The 14888-nt window shown below is 53.7% G+C and overlaps 1 protein-coding gene across 1 annotated transcript in view; it reads right to left on the bottom strand.

The window, feature by feature from the left end:
* NPTXR (neuronal pentraxin receptor) overlaps positions 1-14888 on the bottom strand; it is a 95941-nt gene that overhangs the window by 2965 nt on the left and 78088 nt on the right. The window contains exons 7-8 of the mRNA XM_011979124.1: positions 4246-4471; positions 2422-2669 (exon numbers count right to left, since the gene is read on the bottom strand). Of these exons, the coding sequence (XP_011834514.1) occupies positions 2422-2669; positions 4246-4471 (474 nt within the window). The remainder of the gene's footprint in view (positions 1-2421; positions 2670-4245; positions 4472-14888) is intronic.

Here is a 14888-nt window from a genome sequence, read left to right as displayed (position 1 = left end):
GTTCAAGCAATTCTCCTCCCTCAGCCTCCCGAGTAGCTGGGATTACAGGCATGCACCACCACATCCAGCTAATTTTTTTTTTTTTAATGTATTTTTAGTAGAAAGGGGATTTCACCATATTGGCCAGCCTGGTCTTGAACTCCTGACCTCAGGTGATCCACCTGCCTTGGCTTCTCAGAGTGCTGGGATTACAGACATAAGCCATCTAGCCCGGCCTGCAATCACAATTTAATGTAACATTCTCTGAGGCTGACGTGGTGCCTGGCCTTGTTGTGGACACTGGGGATGTGGAGCTGGTCGTTGCCTTAAATGAGCTGAGTCTTCAGGAATGGAAGGACTTTGGGGCAATGCTATAAGACAAAATAATGGAGAGCACATGGGAGGTACAGAGGCTGCGAGGCCCAGAGGTAGAGGGGATATGGGAACAGAGGCCACGTCGAAACCCGTCGGGAAGGACAATGGATCCACCACTCCATTGCTAGGCAAACCAAGTGGTGGGCACAGTAGGAGTAAAGGCTTAGAGGCTGGAATAAAACGGGAACAGTGAGCAGTCTGTGAGGCTGGCTCTCAAAAGGACTCCAGAGTATCCCAGAAAAGGGCTGCGCGATGCCCTGTCCAGGGTGCTGAATTCCTTCTAAAGAGAACTGAGTGCTGAACTTGGGCCAGGCCAAGGACGGCAGCCAGGGGGTGATGAAGGGCACCAGGCAGCAGGATCTAGATGTGATCCGGCCACCCCGGTGGTCGTAGGGTTTATTGGGCCACAAGGGAAAGTCACTGGTCCCTGGACTTATCTCCTCCCTCGTCCTCCTCCCCCTCCAGAATGCCATGAAATGCACCTTCTCCTGAGCTGGGTTCTGATGGGTGTCAATCACTCCTAGTGGCTCTATGTGTCGTGTGCTGGTCACAGGTGGGTATGATATGTGGTATCTGCATTTCCAGGGGGTCTCAATAGACCACCATGGCTGCAAGGCCCAAAGCAATGTGGCAGGTGGGGGAGGAGCTTTAGGAGTGGATGACAGTGATAAGATACTCCCCCTCCTCTCCCCTCAATCACCGTACTCCTGCCACATCATTCTCTCTGCCTTGTCCTTGTCCTGCCTCCCAGCCAGGCTGAAGGAGGGGCATCGGGGAGGGAGGCCTGGGCATGAGGAAGATGGGTGGCCCAAGGGCAGAACAGGGGACGGGTTAAGAGGTGGTTTCTGGAGTCCAAGACCCTGAATCACATCACACCCCAGCAGCTGTGTGGCCAGGGTGCATTATTTCCCCTCTCTGAGCCTCAGTTTCTCCATCTGCAAAATGGCGATAATGAGGGTACCTACTTCCCAGTGCTGTTGGGAAGATCAAGGGTAATAATGTGAGTAAACTGCTTATTAGCACAGTGCCCAGTATAATAAAAATAGCTCACAGTTATTGATGTCTGCTAAACACTGGGCTCTGCTCAAAGCCCTCTACGTGCATTTAAGCCACTTCTCACTACAACCCTAAGAGGCAAGAGTTCTTATCATTCCTGCTTTAGAGATAAGAAAACTGAGACACAGGGCAGGTAGATGGTTAGTCTGAGGTCACACAGTGGTGAAGATGCAGAACCAAGACTCAAACCAGCATTTGGGCCCCAGAGCCTGAGCACAACACCTTTCTACTCTCCATAGCGGGGAGGGCCCGAGGGGCTGGCTCCAGGGAAGTAGAAGGAACAAGGAGGCCATGAGCACTTCCTTCCTCCCTCCATCCCCAGGTAGGTCTGTGCACCTCCCTTCCCTCTCTCTCTCCCTTTTTGTTTTTTTGACACAGAGTCTCACTCTGTCACCCAGGCTGGAGTGCAGTGGCGCGATCTCGGCTCACTGCAAGCTCTGCCTCCCAGGTTCTGGCCATTCTCCTGCCTCAGCCTCCCGAGTAGCTGGGACTACAGGCACCCACCACCACACCCAGCTAATTTTTTTGTATTTTTAGTAAAGACGGGGTTTCACCGTGTTAGCCAGGATGGTCTCGATCTCCTGACCTCATGATCTGCCCGCCTCGGCCTCCCAAAGTGCTGGGATTACAGGCATGAGCCACCGCGCCCAGCCACCTCCCTTCTCTTTAAGTCCAGGAGGATGAGCAGGGCCCTGGCGGCAGACACCTCACCCCTGTCCCATAGCTGGGTCACTGGGGAAGTCACTGGATCTCCAAGAGCTTCACTTGCCTCCTCTGTAAAATGGAACAACACTTAGAGCCTCCATTAGACACAGCCTCTCTTCCGGTAGCCCCATGTCTGGCTTGTCTTTATATTCCCAGAGCCCAGCCTGGCACACAGTAGGCATTTAATGTGTGCTGAATATGCAGAGCAGGAGAATGAGCAGGAGAATGAAAGAGCCCAGTGTGGAGTGGGAGCTCCTGGAAGGGTCGCCGTCCCCCCCACCAGCCCTCCCCGCCAGCCCTGCCCACCTTGTCGTTGATCAGCAGCTCCATGGGCTCATGGCCCGTCTCTAGCAGTACAATCTCGTTGGCCTGCCCAGGCACCGAGTAGGAGAAGGGGGTGCCCTGGCCGGTGCCGCTGGACCTGGACCGCAGCCACATGCAGGCGGTGAATGCGTAGAGCTCGGGCAGCGCCTTCCGCACGCGGGCGTACATGTAGTTGTTACGGATGGGGATGCTGATCTTGAAGGCGTCTGGGGGACTGTAGGCTGAGGACCCTGAGGGTGGGCAAGGCAGATGTGGTGGAGGTCGGTGGACACCGAAAAGGGTGGGGTGGACAGCGCACACTTCAGAAAGAAGGCTAACAGCTCCCAGGCACCTGCTGCATGCCCAGTGCCTTCGGGGCCCTCTCTGCTCCACCTCTGTGTTGAGGGGCATGATTAAAGTGCAGGGGTTCTGGACCTCAGATGTCCTGAGACCAAATCTCGCCTCCCCCACTTCCCAGCCACGTGACCTTCAACAAATTAAACTTGTCTCCCCTGACCCCTTGGGAGACTTGGGGTAGACAGACCAGAGGCAGGGCTGAGGAGGGCTGGAGGTTGCTTCTCCTGTCCCTGTGCCCCAGCCAGGATGCTGGCCCTGAGCCACCAGACCTGTCCCTCCTCTGCAGCTGAGTCCCTGCAATGGCCCCTCCATTCTGAAATTTGCTCCCCACCTCTGTTTTCAAGAAGTAGCTTGAGGGCCGCCTCCTCCAGGAAGCAGCTTGGATTTTCTTTCTTTTGTGTTTTTTTTGTTTTGTTTTGTTTTGTTTTGTTTTTTTGAGACAATTTCCCTCTGTTGCCCAGGCTGGAGTGCAGTGGTGCAATCTCAGCTCACTGAGACCTCCACCTCCCAGGCTCAAGCAATTATCTTGCCTCAGCCTCCTGAGTAGCTGGGATTACAGGCATGCACCACCACACCCAGCTAATTTTTGTATTTTTAGTAGAAATGGGGTTTTGCCATGATGGCTAGGCTGGCCTTGAACTCCTGACCTCAGGTGATCCACCCACCTCAGCCTCCCAAAGTGTCGGGATAACAGGCATGAGCCACTGTGCCTGGCCCTGTATTTTCTTCTCCTGAACCCCTGTTCCCCATGTAAGCTGGTCCCAGCTAACTGCTCATCATTTCCCCTGTTCTCCCCAGCTTGTCTGTAAGCCTCTTAAGGGTGGTCTTCACAAGACTGCAAAGCTGAAAGGTCCTTGAGAGCTCATGAGTCCTAAACCCCCATTTTTCAGATGAGGAAAACTGAGGCCTGGGGAAGGAAGTGAACTTCTGAGGTCACAGAGCAAGCCATAGACAGATATGCAACCAGGAGCCAGGTTTCCTTATGCTCATACCTGCACCCTGCCCACTATGTTCCTCTGACCCTTGGCAGTGCCAGGCACAGGTGTTAAACAAAATCCTGACCGATTCCTTGAAATTGCTATTTTGTGGGTGGTTAAATGTATGACTGTGGAGTCAGACCTTGTTTGAGGTCTAGACCCACTACTTTTGTCTGTGTGACCTTGAGCACATCACTTGACTTCTCTGAGTTTCGGTTTTCTCATCTGTGAAAACTGTGAAGATTAAATCAGCTGATGTATCAAGTACTTCACCCCCTCCCAGGACACAGTAAGTGCCAGAAAATGAGACCTGTTAATAATGTCGATAATGATAATAATATCCCCCAATGATTCTCTCCATTGTGTGTTCCACAGCCTTCTCCCCACCCTCCCGTCTGTCCGTGTTAGCCTCTGGGGAGCATGGATATATTTTTTGAGTGGCTCTGTCACCCTGAGGACCCCTCCATTGCCCTCTGCAGGACCCAGGACCCACCATGCTCCAGCTCAGCCACACGACCCTGCAGGACGTCCAACTCCTTTTCCACTTCCTGCCTCTGCCGGCGGCTGCTGTGGCTGAGGGCCGCACGCTCCTTCTCCAGGGCCAGCACCTGGGCCAGCAGCTGCCCCTCCAGCTGGTCCATCTTGGAGTGCAGGCCGGTGGGCACAGCAGAGACTGGGGCTGGGGCAGCTGAGAGGTTCACACGGGCTGGAAGCTCCTGCTGTTCACAGGGCAGAGAAAGATAAGTCAATTGAGGGGAGGAAGGAAAGGCTTGGAGCACTCAGATGCCTACCACACCTGCTCAGTGACCCCAGGGGAGCATCAGCTTCTCCAATATGCAAAATGGGAATGACAATGCCAACAGCAGGCAACAGATGCATCCCGGGTCCCTGGCAGGCTCTATTCCTGGTGCTGGCGCATGACAGTGAGCAGCAGTCAGAGCTGGCCCTGGCCCTTGAGGACAGCTCAGCCCATGGTGGGGGTGTGGGGCCTGGCCGTGAGTACTGTGAAGGTCCCCCAGGTGGTTTCAGGGTACACTCGGGGCTGAGCACCCCACCCTAGTCTTTCGTAGCAGCAAGGCTAGACACTGATGGGCTGGTAAAGGGGCGGACTGTTTCATTCCCTTACTCAGCAAGCTTCTCTAGAATGGTCCTTGGCAAAAGGCTCTGTGTGGCCATTGGGCCCACCCAGGGAGTGAGGCAGGGCCCTGGTGGCTTGACCGTACCAGGGTGGCAGGTGGTTAAAATCACATACTTTCGAGTCGGACAGCTCAGGGTTCAAAACCAGCTCGGGAACCAATCTGCTATGTGACTCTGAGAAAATATCTTGACTTCTCTGAACTCGTTTACTCAAAAGAGAACTGCACCTATTTGGAGAGTTGTGGGGAGGACTAAGGATTAAATATCAATAAACAGAGCCACTTATTGCAATTGCTGTCTAGGGCACAGTGTTCCAGGGTAGGCTCTGACATCCCCCATCCAGCTCAGGATGAGGTCTAAGTGTTTAGAGTTCCCACCACATGCCTGTCCTATCTTAAGACCCCATGGGCAGCAGAACTGGGACAGGAGCTGGGAGGGTTTCCTTCCCCTTCTCATGCTGGTAGAAGTTCCTTCTGGGGCAGAGGAAGGCAGGTGAGGCCACGGGTCCAGACTCTTGGAGGGGACAGTCTGTGACAGACATGTCACAGAAATGTCAGTAGGAGATTAATAATTCAAAGAGCTGCTAGGAGCTAAATTAAACCTTCACCATCCTCCACCATCCTCCTGGTTTCCCCCTCGCCACGGTTCCTGCTACCAGGCCCGATGCTTGTGAACTTCCCAGGGGCCTGGGAAGTTTTTGCTCAGTCAGTTCCTTGCTCCCAGGCTTAGGCCCCAGACATGAACCCATTGCATTCTGTGATTCAGTCACTGAGCAAACATTCAGAAGGCAGCTCCATTGTGCTGGGCACTGCCCCAGGTGCTGAAGTTGTGGCTGGAGGCAAAACAGAAAACCAAGAACCCCACCTTTCCTCAGTTTCCTAAGCTGTGAGGGCATGGCCTTGCAGCTTGGGACAAGTACAGAATCCCTCGCCCAGCCTCACTGGCCCAGCCAATGGCCTTCTCAGTCATTTGCTGGGTGACAGGACACTGCTGGCGGCTGCTGTGACTGAGGGCCGCGTGTTCCTTCTGAGCTGCATACTCTTCCTTAACTTCTGTGAGATTGTCTTCTAGCCATGGGACAAGGGGAGAAGTGCGCCCCCTGTGTCAGAGTGCTGGGGGCAAAGGACCACTGTCATACTCAGTGCCTGAGACTTGGGAGCTGCCAGTGTGGACAGCAACATGACCTGGCTTTGAGGAGTTGCAGGAACCAGCCTCGGCTCTGCCACTTCCCCGTGAGAGTGGGGGCAGGCGGGCTAACACTCCGGGATCATTTTTCCCCTTCTATAAGACGGGCACTTGGAATGCTCAGCCTCCAGGGCTGGTCAGCATTCAACGATGGCAGGTAAGGGAAGTGCCTAGAGCCTGGCCCGCAGTGGGTGCCAAGGGCATGGTTTTGGGTGCGTGGGGTAGGTGGGAAGACTGAACGGGATGCTGTTGTTGCCGGCTGAGCCCCAGCAGACACCTTGCAAACATTCCCTCTCTGAATCCACTTAACAGTATCCCCATTTCAGGGGCAGGAAAACTGGGGTGAGTTAACCAAGATCACACCAGGAGCAGTAGCAGAGCTGGGAGCTGAGCCTAGCAGTCTGGCTCGTCCACCCCCTCTGCATCACTCACCACACAGCCTCTCTTGGCATCTGCCAGGCAGCCTCTCCAGAAGCCCTATTCCTTCTCTGTCCCACTTGTCCCTTGGCTCCCATGGGAAAGGTGAGGTTGCTTCATAGGGCAGGGGGTCTGGTGCCACTCACACTCAGCAACCCCCCTCTTCTGCTGGCAGTGGGGAGGGGCTAAGGATCAACCTCTCCATGACACAAGTCACTGAGGTCATCCAGGCTGGTTCTGGAAAGGGACCCATGAAAGCAGCGGGAGAGGGGGGACTCTGGCCACCATTATCCCCCCTACCCACCTCTTGTGTAAGAGGTCACGGCCGCCTATCCACGCAGATGCCTACTTGGCCCACCAGGCTGGGGTGGAGGCCAGGTGAAGGTGGGCATGGGATGGGCATAGGAGCCTTACAGTGCACTCCCCCCTTACGTTCATCTTTGCTTTCCCGAGGGCTCCTCTGTCAAGGTGCCTACAAACCCTGGCTCTGGTGCAGACTAACCACAAAGCCTTGGTTTCCCTTCCTCTAAAATGGGAACAGGCTGGGCACGTGGCTCATGTGTGTAATTTCAGCACTTTGGGAGGCCAAGATGGGCGCTTGAGCCCTGGAGTTCGAGACTAGCCTGGGTAACATGGTGAAACCTCATCTCTACAAGAAATACAAAGATTAGCCAGGCATGGTGGTGCATGCCTGTAGCCCCAGCTACTTGGGTAGCTGAGGCAGGAGGATTGCTTAAGCCTGGGAGGTTGAGGCTGCGGTGAGTTATGATCATGCCACTGCACACCAGCCTGAGCAACAGAGCGAGACTCAAAAAAAAGTGTGTGGGGGGTGAAACAGGCTTCCTCTTGTCCATTCCCAGGACAGATGGAAGGATGGGAGGACAAGTGACAGGTCCTCATGGACTATAAAAACATAATGCCAACTGTGGGGCTTGACTACATTAGCTGATGGGGCGCACATTACCTCCAGAGCCTTCAAGTGAGCTTGGATGGCCCACAGGGTGACAGGTTCAGCCACCCACTGCATTCGAGATGGCTGGACTTCCAGGAAGCCTTGGACTGAGGCAATCAGCTCACGGGATGCATTTCATCTCAGGGCTGGAAGGGCTGGGGCAGGGTCTCCCCAGTCCCAGGCGCTGTTCTGTCCTCAGTTCCCCACCCCCTCTGTGCCAAGCTTGAGGCCAGAGGGGCACGCATGGAATGAGGCTGTGCACCAGGCCCATCATTGGCACTTGGCATGTGTTTACTCATGAATCCTCGCGACCACTTGCTGAGGCTGGCACTCTTCCTATCCCCATTTCACAGATGGGAAACCGAGGCAGGAGTCCTTTTGAATTGTCTATAGCAATGGGGCTGGGCCAAGCTGATATCCCTGGAGCCAGCATCTCCTCTCTCCAGCAAAGGGAGAGAGCGGGGAAGACTTGCCAGGAAGAACAGAGGGAGGAAGACCTGCCAGCAAGAACAGCGTGTCGAGGCTATTTAAACAGACGCCGTTTGGAGGAGAAAACGTGCGGGCTGAGGGGGTGTGCGCTCAAGCTGTTCTTTTGTCAGAGCCACTGGCTCTGCAGCGGCCAGGAAGGCCATGGAGGAGGTGGGCTCGCTTGATCGTGTGTGAGTCCTTCCTTGTCCCAGTGTCTGAATCAGAAGAACACGACTCCCGCACCCCCACTTCCCATCTGCTGTGGGCGAATGCTGTGCCGCGTGGGCTCCCGGCCTGATGCCAAGTGGGCCCCTCACCTAAGATGATGGAGGGAATAATGACGCCAGCACCCCCACTCAGCTCCTGCTGGGGCAGGAAGGTGGAGGCTGAGAACCCATGGCCTGTCCCGCTGGGAGTGCAGGGTGGGGTTTGGCGTAAGTGCGCTGGGCCTAGAGCCAGAGCCCCTTGTTCTAGGCCCAGCTCAGCCACTAATGTGCTGGGCTCATTAGCACTCAATCAGAATGCTAACGGCAGCAGCTGTCTCCATCGAGCACTCTACTGCATGCCAGGCCCCGCACTAGGGAAGCTCTGTGCAAACAGTTCTAGGCTGCTCTCAACAGCCTGGGTAAGTAGGGAGGCCCACTTAGAGATGAGGGAACTGAGGCTCGGTGCCTGCCTAAGGTCACATACCTGTGATGCTGCAGAGCCAGCACTCCAGCCTGGCCTTCCTGATCCTGAAATTTCTGCTCATTCCCCAGGCTCATACTGATGGTCTGGGTCTGTTTTTTGATCTGCCAAGTGGGCACAGTGCAGGTTGCCCTGCCTAACTCAAAGGCAAAGCAAGAAAGGTGCTAATGGCCACGGGAAGTCTAGAAGGTCCAGAAGGTTGTGTGAGACCATGGCGCAGGGCAGCTTTGCAAAGGGAGACTGATGAAACTGATTGGAGGGTCCGTGGGGTGGCTGAGGGTGGGATGATGCAGGGCAGCCCCACCACCTTGACCCTACCCGGGGTCTCTTCCCTTGCTGCACGGAGCAGAAGGCAGGTGCAGGACTCCAGGGCCAGGGTCCCATCCTCTGCACAGCCCACAGACTGTGCTCATTCCTCAGGCCTACACTGCTGGTCTGGGTCTGTTGAGGGTCAGAGTCCCACCCTCTGCACAGCCGCCCCTGCCCAGGATCACCCAGGCAGTGGTACTCCCAGCTGGCGGTGAGGCAGAGGCCATTCTGGGATGGCCAGGCCACCAGGTTTTGCCAGGGCGGGAGTTTGGGGTCAACAAACTTTCTCAGAGAAACCCCATCCTGCCACCCCACCTTCCTCTCCAGGGGCAGATTGCAGGGGCAGCAGGACCAGGTGGAAAGTGAGCAGCCTTCAAGGGGAGCAGTGTGGACCATGGCCCCTCACCTCCCCCATCCAACCATCCCCTGAGTTCTGAGTCCTGCTGGGGCTCACACCTGGGCTCCATCAGTGGAGTGGCCTTGTTATGTAAGGGTGCCGTGCCTCAGTTTCCCCATTGGCCCCAAAGGGTAAAATAATAAATCTCATAGCATTGTGGTGAGGATTGACCAAGTCCATAGATAGAAAGCGCTTAGTGTGCAGTAGGCATAGGAAGCATCACAGGCGTGTCTACTATTAATGTCACGACTAACAATTTTTTTGTGTGTGTGACGCAGTTTCTTTTGCCAGGCTGGAGTGAAGTGGTGTGATCTTGGCTCACTGCAACCTCCACCCCCCAGGTTCAAGTGATTCTCCTGCCTCAGCCTCCAGAATAGAGGGGATTATAAATGCCTGCCACCACGCCTGGCTAATTTTTGTATTTTTAGTAGAGACAGGATTTCGCCATGTTTGCCAGGCTGGTCTCAAACTCCTGACCTCAGGTGATCTGCCTGCCTTGGCCTCCCAAAGCGCTGGGATTACAAGCATGAGCCACCACGCCCGGCAGTGACTAACATTCTTTAAAGAGTTCTTGAAGGGCTTCACCTTTCTCCATCTCCAGCCCGAAATGTTTTTGTTGCATAATTATATTGAGAGAAAAGGCAAGTTACAGAGCAGCTGGATATCACCGATATAAAGTTGTAAAACATTCAACTCGATGTGCTGTGTGGTTAAAAGGCACATGACTAGGTGCTAAACGCATGAGAAATGCGTGGGAGTGGTCAACACTCATTCAGGACCGTGGTGGCCATTTGGGGGTGTGTGATTGTGGCTGGCACTGGGGAGGCTCTGGATGGGGATCAGATGATTGGAAATGTTTGGTTCTTGAGCCTGGGCAGGGACCTGGGTAGTAGTATTTATATCTTGTTGCCCATCTGAAACACTTGACAATGATTTTCTTTTAAAAACAAGAAAACAATCCTAAAGTGGCATCTCTCCTGGTTGAATCTAACCCTGCATCTTACCCAGAGCTTCATAAAGTGGTGTCTCTCATGATTGAATCTAACCCTGCGTCTCACCCAGAGCTTCACTCAGCTCCTAGGCTTCTCCCTAGTCCTGGCTACTGTCCGCTGGACTGGGTCACAGCTTCCACTCCCACCCTCCACACAGCAGCCAGAGGCAAATCCAGCCACGTTGCTCTCCTGCTTAAAATCCTTCCACAGCCCCCTCTCCCTGCCAATAAAGTCCCTGTCCTCCTGGCTTCAGCCCTCACCCAGACAGGACCTAGGTCACACCCACTGAAAGTCCTCTGCTGCTCAACTGCCCCAAACTCCTTCTCACCCTAAGGCCTCCACACATGCTGTTCCTTCTCCAAGAACATTCCTCCCGCCCCCACCCCTCCTCTGCCCAGTGCCTGCTCACCCTCCAGATGGCAGCTTCCCTGATGCCTGAACTGAGATGCTCTATATAGAGAGAAGAGGGCCTTGAGAGTTTCTCTGGCAGGGCTGCAGAGCACTCATCCATCCATCCATCCATCATCCATCCATCCATCCATCATCCATCCATCCATCATCCATCCATCCATCCATCCATCATCCATCCATCATCCATCATCCATCCATCCATCATCCATCCATCCATCATCCATCCATCCATCCATGTGTGCTGCAGCAACATGGCGTCCGTCGTGGTTGTGGACATGAACTCTCACGTTAGACAGGCCAGCATCATTTTCAGCTCTTCGCTTACTAGATCTGTGGCCTTGGGCAAGTTGCTTAACTCCTCTGGCCCTCAGTTATCTTATCTGTAAAATGGGTGTAATAATAGTACTACATCTGGGGATATAAATAATGATAAAATGAAAGAACAGATATGAAGTGTGGCCAACCATAAGAGGCAGTATGTGGTTGTCACCATTACTATTATCCTTTGCTATTGTTGAGAGGCAGGAGAGCATAGTGCATCATGGTGCAGGCCCTGGAGCCAGACTGCCTGGGTGGAAATGCCAGCTGAGTGAGCTGGGCAAGCTTCTGAACTTTTCTCAGCCTCAGTTTCCTCATCTGTAAAACAGAGACAGTAATAGTCCCATAGTTCTTGTGGGATTCAATTGTAAGGTCCTTGACAGGCCTGGTGCAGAGGGTGAGCTCACCCCTGCTGCCTCTTGCCAAGTGCCAGGTGCTGTGGCCCCAAAGGCAAATATGGCCCCATGGTTCCGCCGGTGGCGGTGCTCCCAGCTGGCGGTGAGGCAGAGGCTGTTCTGGGATGACCAGGCCACCAGGTCTTGCCAGGGTGGAAGTTTGGGGTCAGGAAGCCTTCTCAGAGAAACCCCATGCTGTCACCCTGCCTTCCTCTCCAGGGACAGGCCCAGCAGGTGACTCCACCTCCTCCCACCCAGGCGGGGAGCAGGTGAGTGGTGGGCAAAGGACAGGGTGGTTTTGATCATCCTGGTCTCCTAATGACACTTTGAAGCTGAAGAAAAGAAGACGAACGGGGAGGAGGATGAGGAAGAGGGAGCACGGATGGGGTTGGCCATGTACCTCCCAGGTTCGAGACCCCAGACCCTGTCTAAAGACCCCTCTGGCCCCAGGCCCCTTGCTCCTCCCTTCAAAAGTCCCTCCTGTCAGGCTGCTGCTTCCAGAAGCCCAGCTGGGAGTTCTGCTGAGGTCCTGCCTGCCCACACGCCTTCTAGGCCCCAGCCAAAATCCTCAGCAGATGGAGGTCCCCCACCCATAGCCCACTTCAGTGAGAAATCCTGGCTTGGTCTTGACTCAGCCTCTGTGGCTGTGGGCAGATCCTTCAGCCTCTCTGAGCTTCAGCTTCCCCTGGAGTAAAACAAGGGCTGTGGAAGTGCTCCCACCTTGGGTTGGTTGCTTGTATCCCTGTCCCCAGAGTTCCACGGGGATGATGTGCCCAAGACTGTCCTGGGGAGAGGCCCCCCACCCCGGCCCCGTGCCCCACCTTCTTCACTCTGTGAGGAGCACCGACCTCTGAGTTCATTCCACCTCCTACAGGCAAAGATTTACCAAATGGCCAATAAACATAAGAAAAGGTGCTCAACATCATGAATCATCAGAGCAATACAAATTAAAACCACAGTGAGTGCACTACACGCCCACCGAAACGGGAATGTTTTTAAAATGACCATACCGAGTTTGGCGAGGTTTACACGCGGGCGGGCGTGTAAACTCTCCCAGCTACTGTGGGGAAATGTTTGGCTGTACCTTCCGACGCTAAATATATGCCCCTCTTGCAACCCACTCCCGTGGCTCGATCCAGGGAGAAATGAGGGCTGACGGCCGCCAACAGATATCCTAAGAATGTTTACAGCAGTCTTATTTGTAAATCAGAAACAGCCCACAGGTCCATCCACAGAAAAACGGGTAAATGAATTAAGGCTCGTCTGCACAACGGAACACCACACGGCAAGGAAAACGGCAATCCTCCGTGGGTACACGCAACAAGGCTGGATGCTACAGACGTGACACTGAATGAAAAATCACCAGATGCAAGGGTGCACAGCTGTCTGCGTCCATTTGCACGAAGTCCAAACACAGGCCAAACTGACTGTGGTGACAGGAGACAGAATAGCTGTTGCCTTTGGAAGGCCAATGTCTTTGGGGGAACCAGGGAGCCTTCTGGGGGTGCTGAAAGTGTTCCAATTCCTGATCTGGCTGGCATTTTCACAGGTGTATCCATCCATACATTTTCATTGAGCTGTCCACTTATGATTTGTGTCTGTTTAAGTGACATCTGTGACCTCTCATGTATCTTGAATGTAAGATAAACCTCAAAATAAACAAGTTCCACAGGCTTTTTTATTTTATTTATTTATTTATTTTTTGAGATGGAGTCTCGCTCTGTTGCCCAGGCTGGAGTGCAGTGGTGCAATCTCGGCTCACTGCAACCTCCACCTCCCGGCTTCACACCATTCTCCTGCCTCAGCCTCCTGAGTAGCTGGGACTACAGGCACCCACCACCACGCTTTGCTAATCTTTCGTATTTTTAGTACAGACAGGGTTTCACCTTGTTAGCCAGGATGGTCTCAATCTCCTGACCTCATGATCCGCCTGCCTCAGCTTTTCAAAGTGCTGGAATTACAGGCGTCAGCCACCGCGCCCGGCCCCGACAGGTTTTCAAATCTCCATTTCAGACAGGAAACTGAGGCTGAGAAAGTTAAGCACCTTGCCTAAGGTCACAGAACTCTCAAGTGACTGAGCTGGAATTTGCACCCAGGTGATCTGGCCCTGGAGTCTATACCAGGAACACATTCCACGTTCCACAATGCAGCTCTCTCGGGGCTGGAAGGGGCACTGTGGGGGAGGGAGGACATTGTGGGTCCACATCCTCCAACCAAAGCCCAGTAGCAAAAGCCCTCTCTCCACATTCCGCAGCCCCCAGCCACTCCCTTCTCCCAAGCCCTCTTCACTGCCAAAGAGGCAGGGTCAGGGGAACCAGTGCCCACTGGGCAGAAGCTTCTAGAATGGGCAGCAAAGTCAGAGAAAAGCAAAGACAACCAATGGAATTTAGAGAAGACACCAAGAGATCCTCGAAGTCGCTGTTTATCTGCAGATTTCCCGGAGAAACATAGTTCTGGGAGTGGGTGGAAGGGGCTCGAGGGCGGCACACACATGTAACCCCCATAAACACACGCCGCACACAATCTCTGTTTAGAAACCATCTGCCCAAGAACTCAGAATGTAGAGCCTAAGGGGGCTGGTACTTAGCTCTTCCTCCTGCCTGTTTTACAGATAAGAAAACCAAGGCACTGAGAGGGAATGTGATTAGTTTAAAGTCACAAGCAAGAACTCAAGCCTGTGCCTCCCAGCCTTTCTATTTCAGAGACTATTTTATTTTATTTATTTTATTTTATTTTATTTTATTTTTTGAGACAGAGTTTTGCTCTGTTGCCCAGGCTGGAGTGCAGTGGCACCGCCTCGGCTCACTGCAACTTCTGCCTCCTGGGTTCAAACAACTCTCCTGCCTCAGCTTCCCAAGCAGCTGGGACCACAAGCACGTGCCACCATAATTGGCTAATTTTTGTATTTTTTAGTGGAGACAGGGTTTTGCCATGTTGGCTACGTTGGTCTTGAACTCCTGACCTCAAGTGATCTGCCGGCCTCGGCCTTCCAAAGTGCTGGGATTACAGGTGCGAACCACCGCGCCTGACCTATTTCAGAGACTTTTTAGAGCTGGAAGTGTGTTTAGGGAGTATCTGGCCTGCTGCATCATTCATTGTACAGAGGGGAAAACCGAAGTTGGTGGGGGGCGGGGCAGGGATTTGCCTGGGTCTGTGTCCTTCACTCTCTCTGAGCTTCTATTTGCTCATCTGTAAGATGGGAATGCGTACAGCCTCCATCATAGGACTGAAGACTGAATAAGCTAATATGTATCTAGTAAGTGTCTAGTAAGTGTTAGTTACTAGCAGCAGCAGCAGCAGCAGTAGACGTGAAGGTCTGGCAGAAAGTCTCCTGGCTAGCTAGCCGGTCAGCAAGGCAAGTCTTAAGGACTGGCCTCCACGCCTCTCACTCTGGGGTTCCGAGGCAGAAATGGTACAGGACAGTGACTAGCACAGGTACCGCCCTCACCTGTCAATTTTTTTTTTTTT

Source organism: Mandrillus leucophaeus, unplaced genomic scaffold (genome assembly GCF_000951045.1).
Source record: "Mandrillus leucophaeus isolate KB7577 unplaced genomic scaffold, Mleu.le_1.0 Scaffold2, whole genome shotgun sequence".
Lineage (NCBI taxonomy): Eukaryota > Metazoa > Chordata > Mammalia > Primates > Cercopithecidae > Mandrillus > Mandrillus leucophaeus.
The sequence above is the reverse complement of the archived record's forward strand: the minus strand, read 5'-3'. Positions and strand labels throughout refer to the sequence as shown.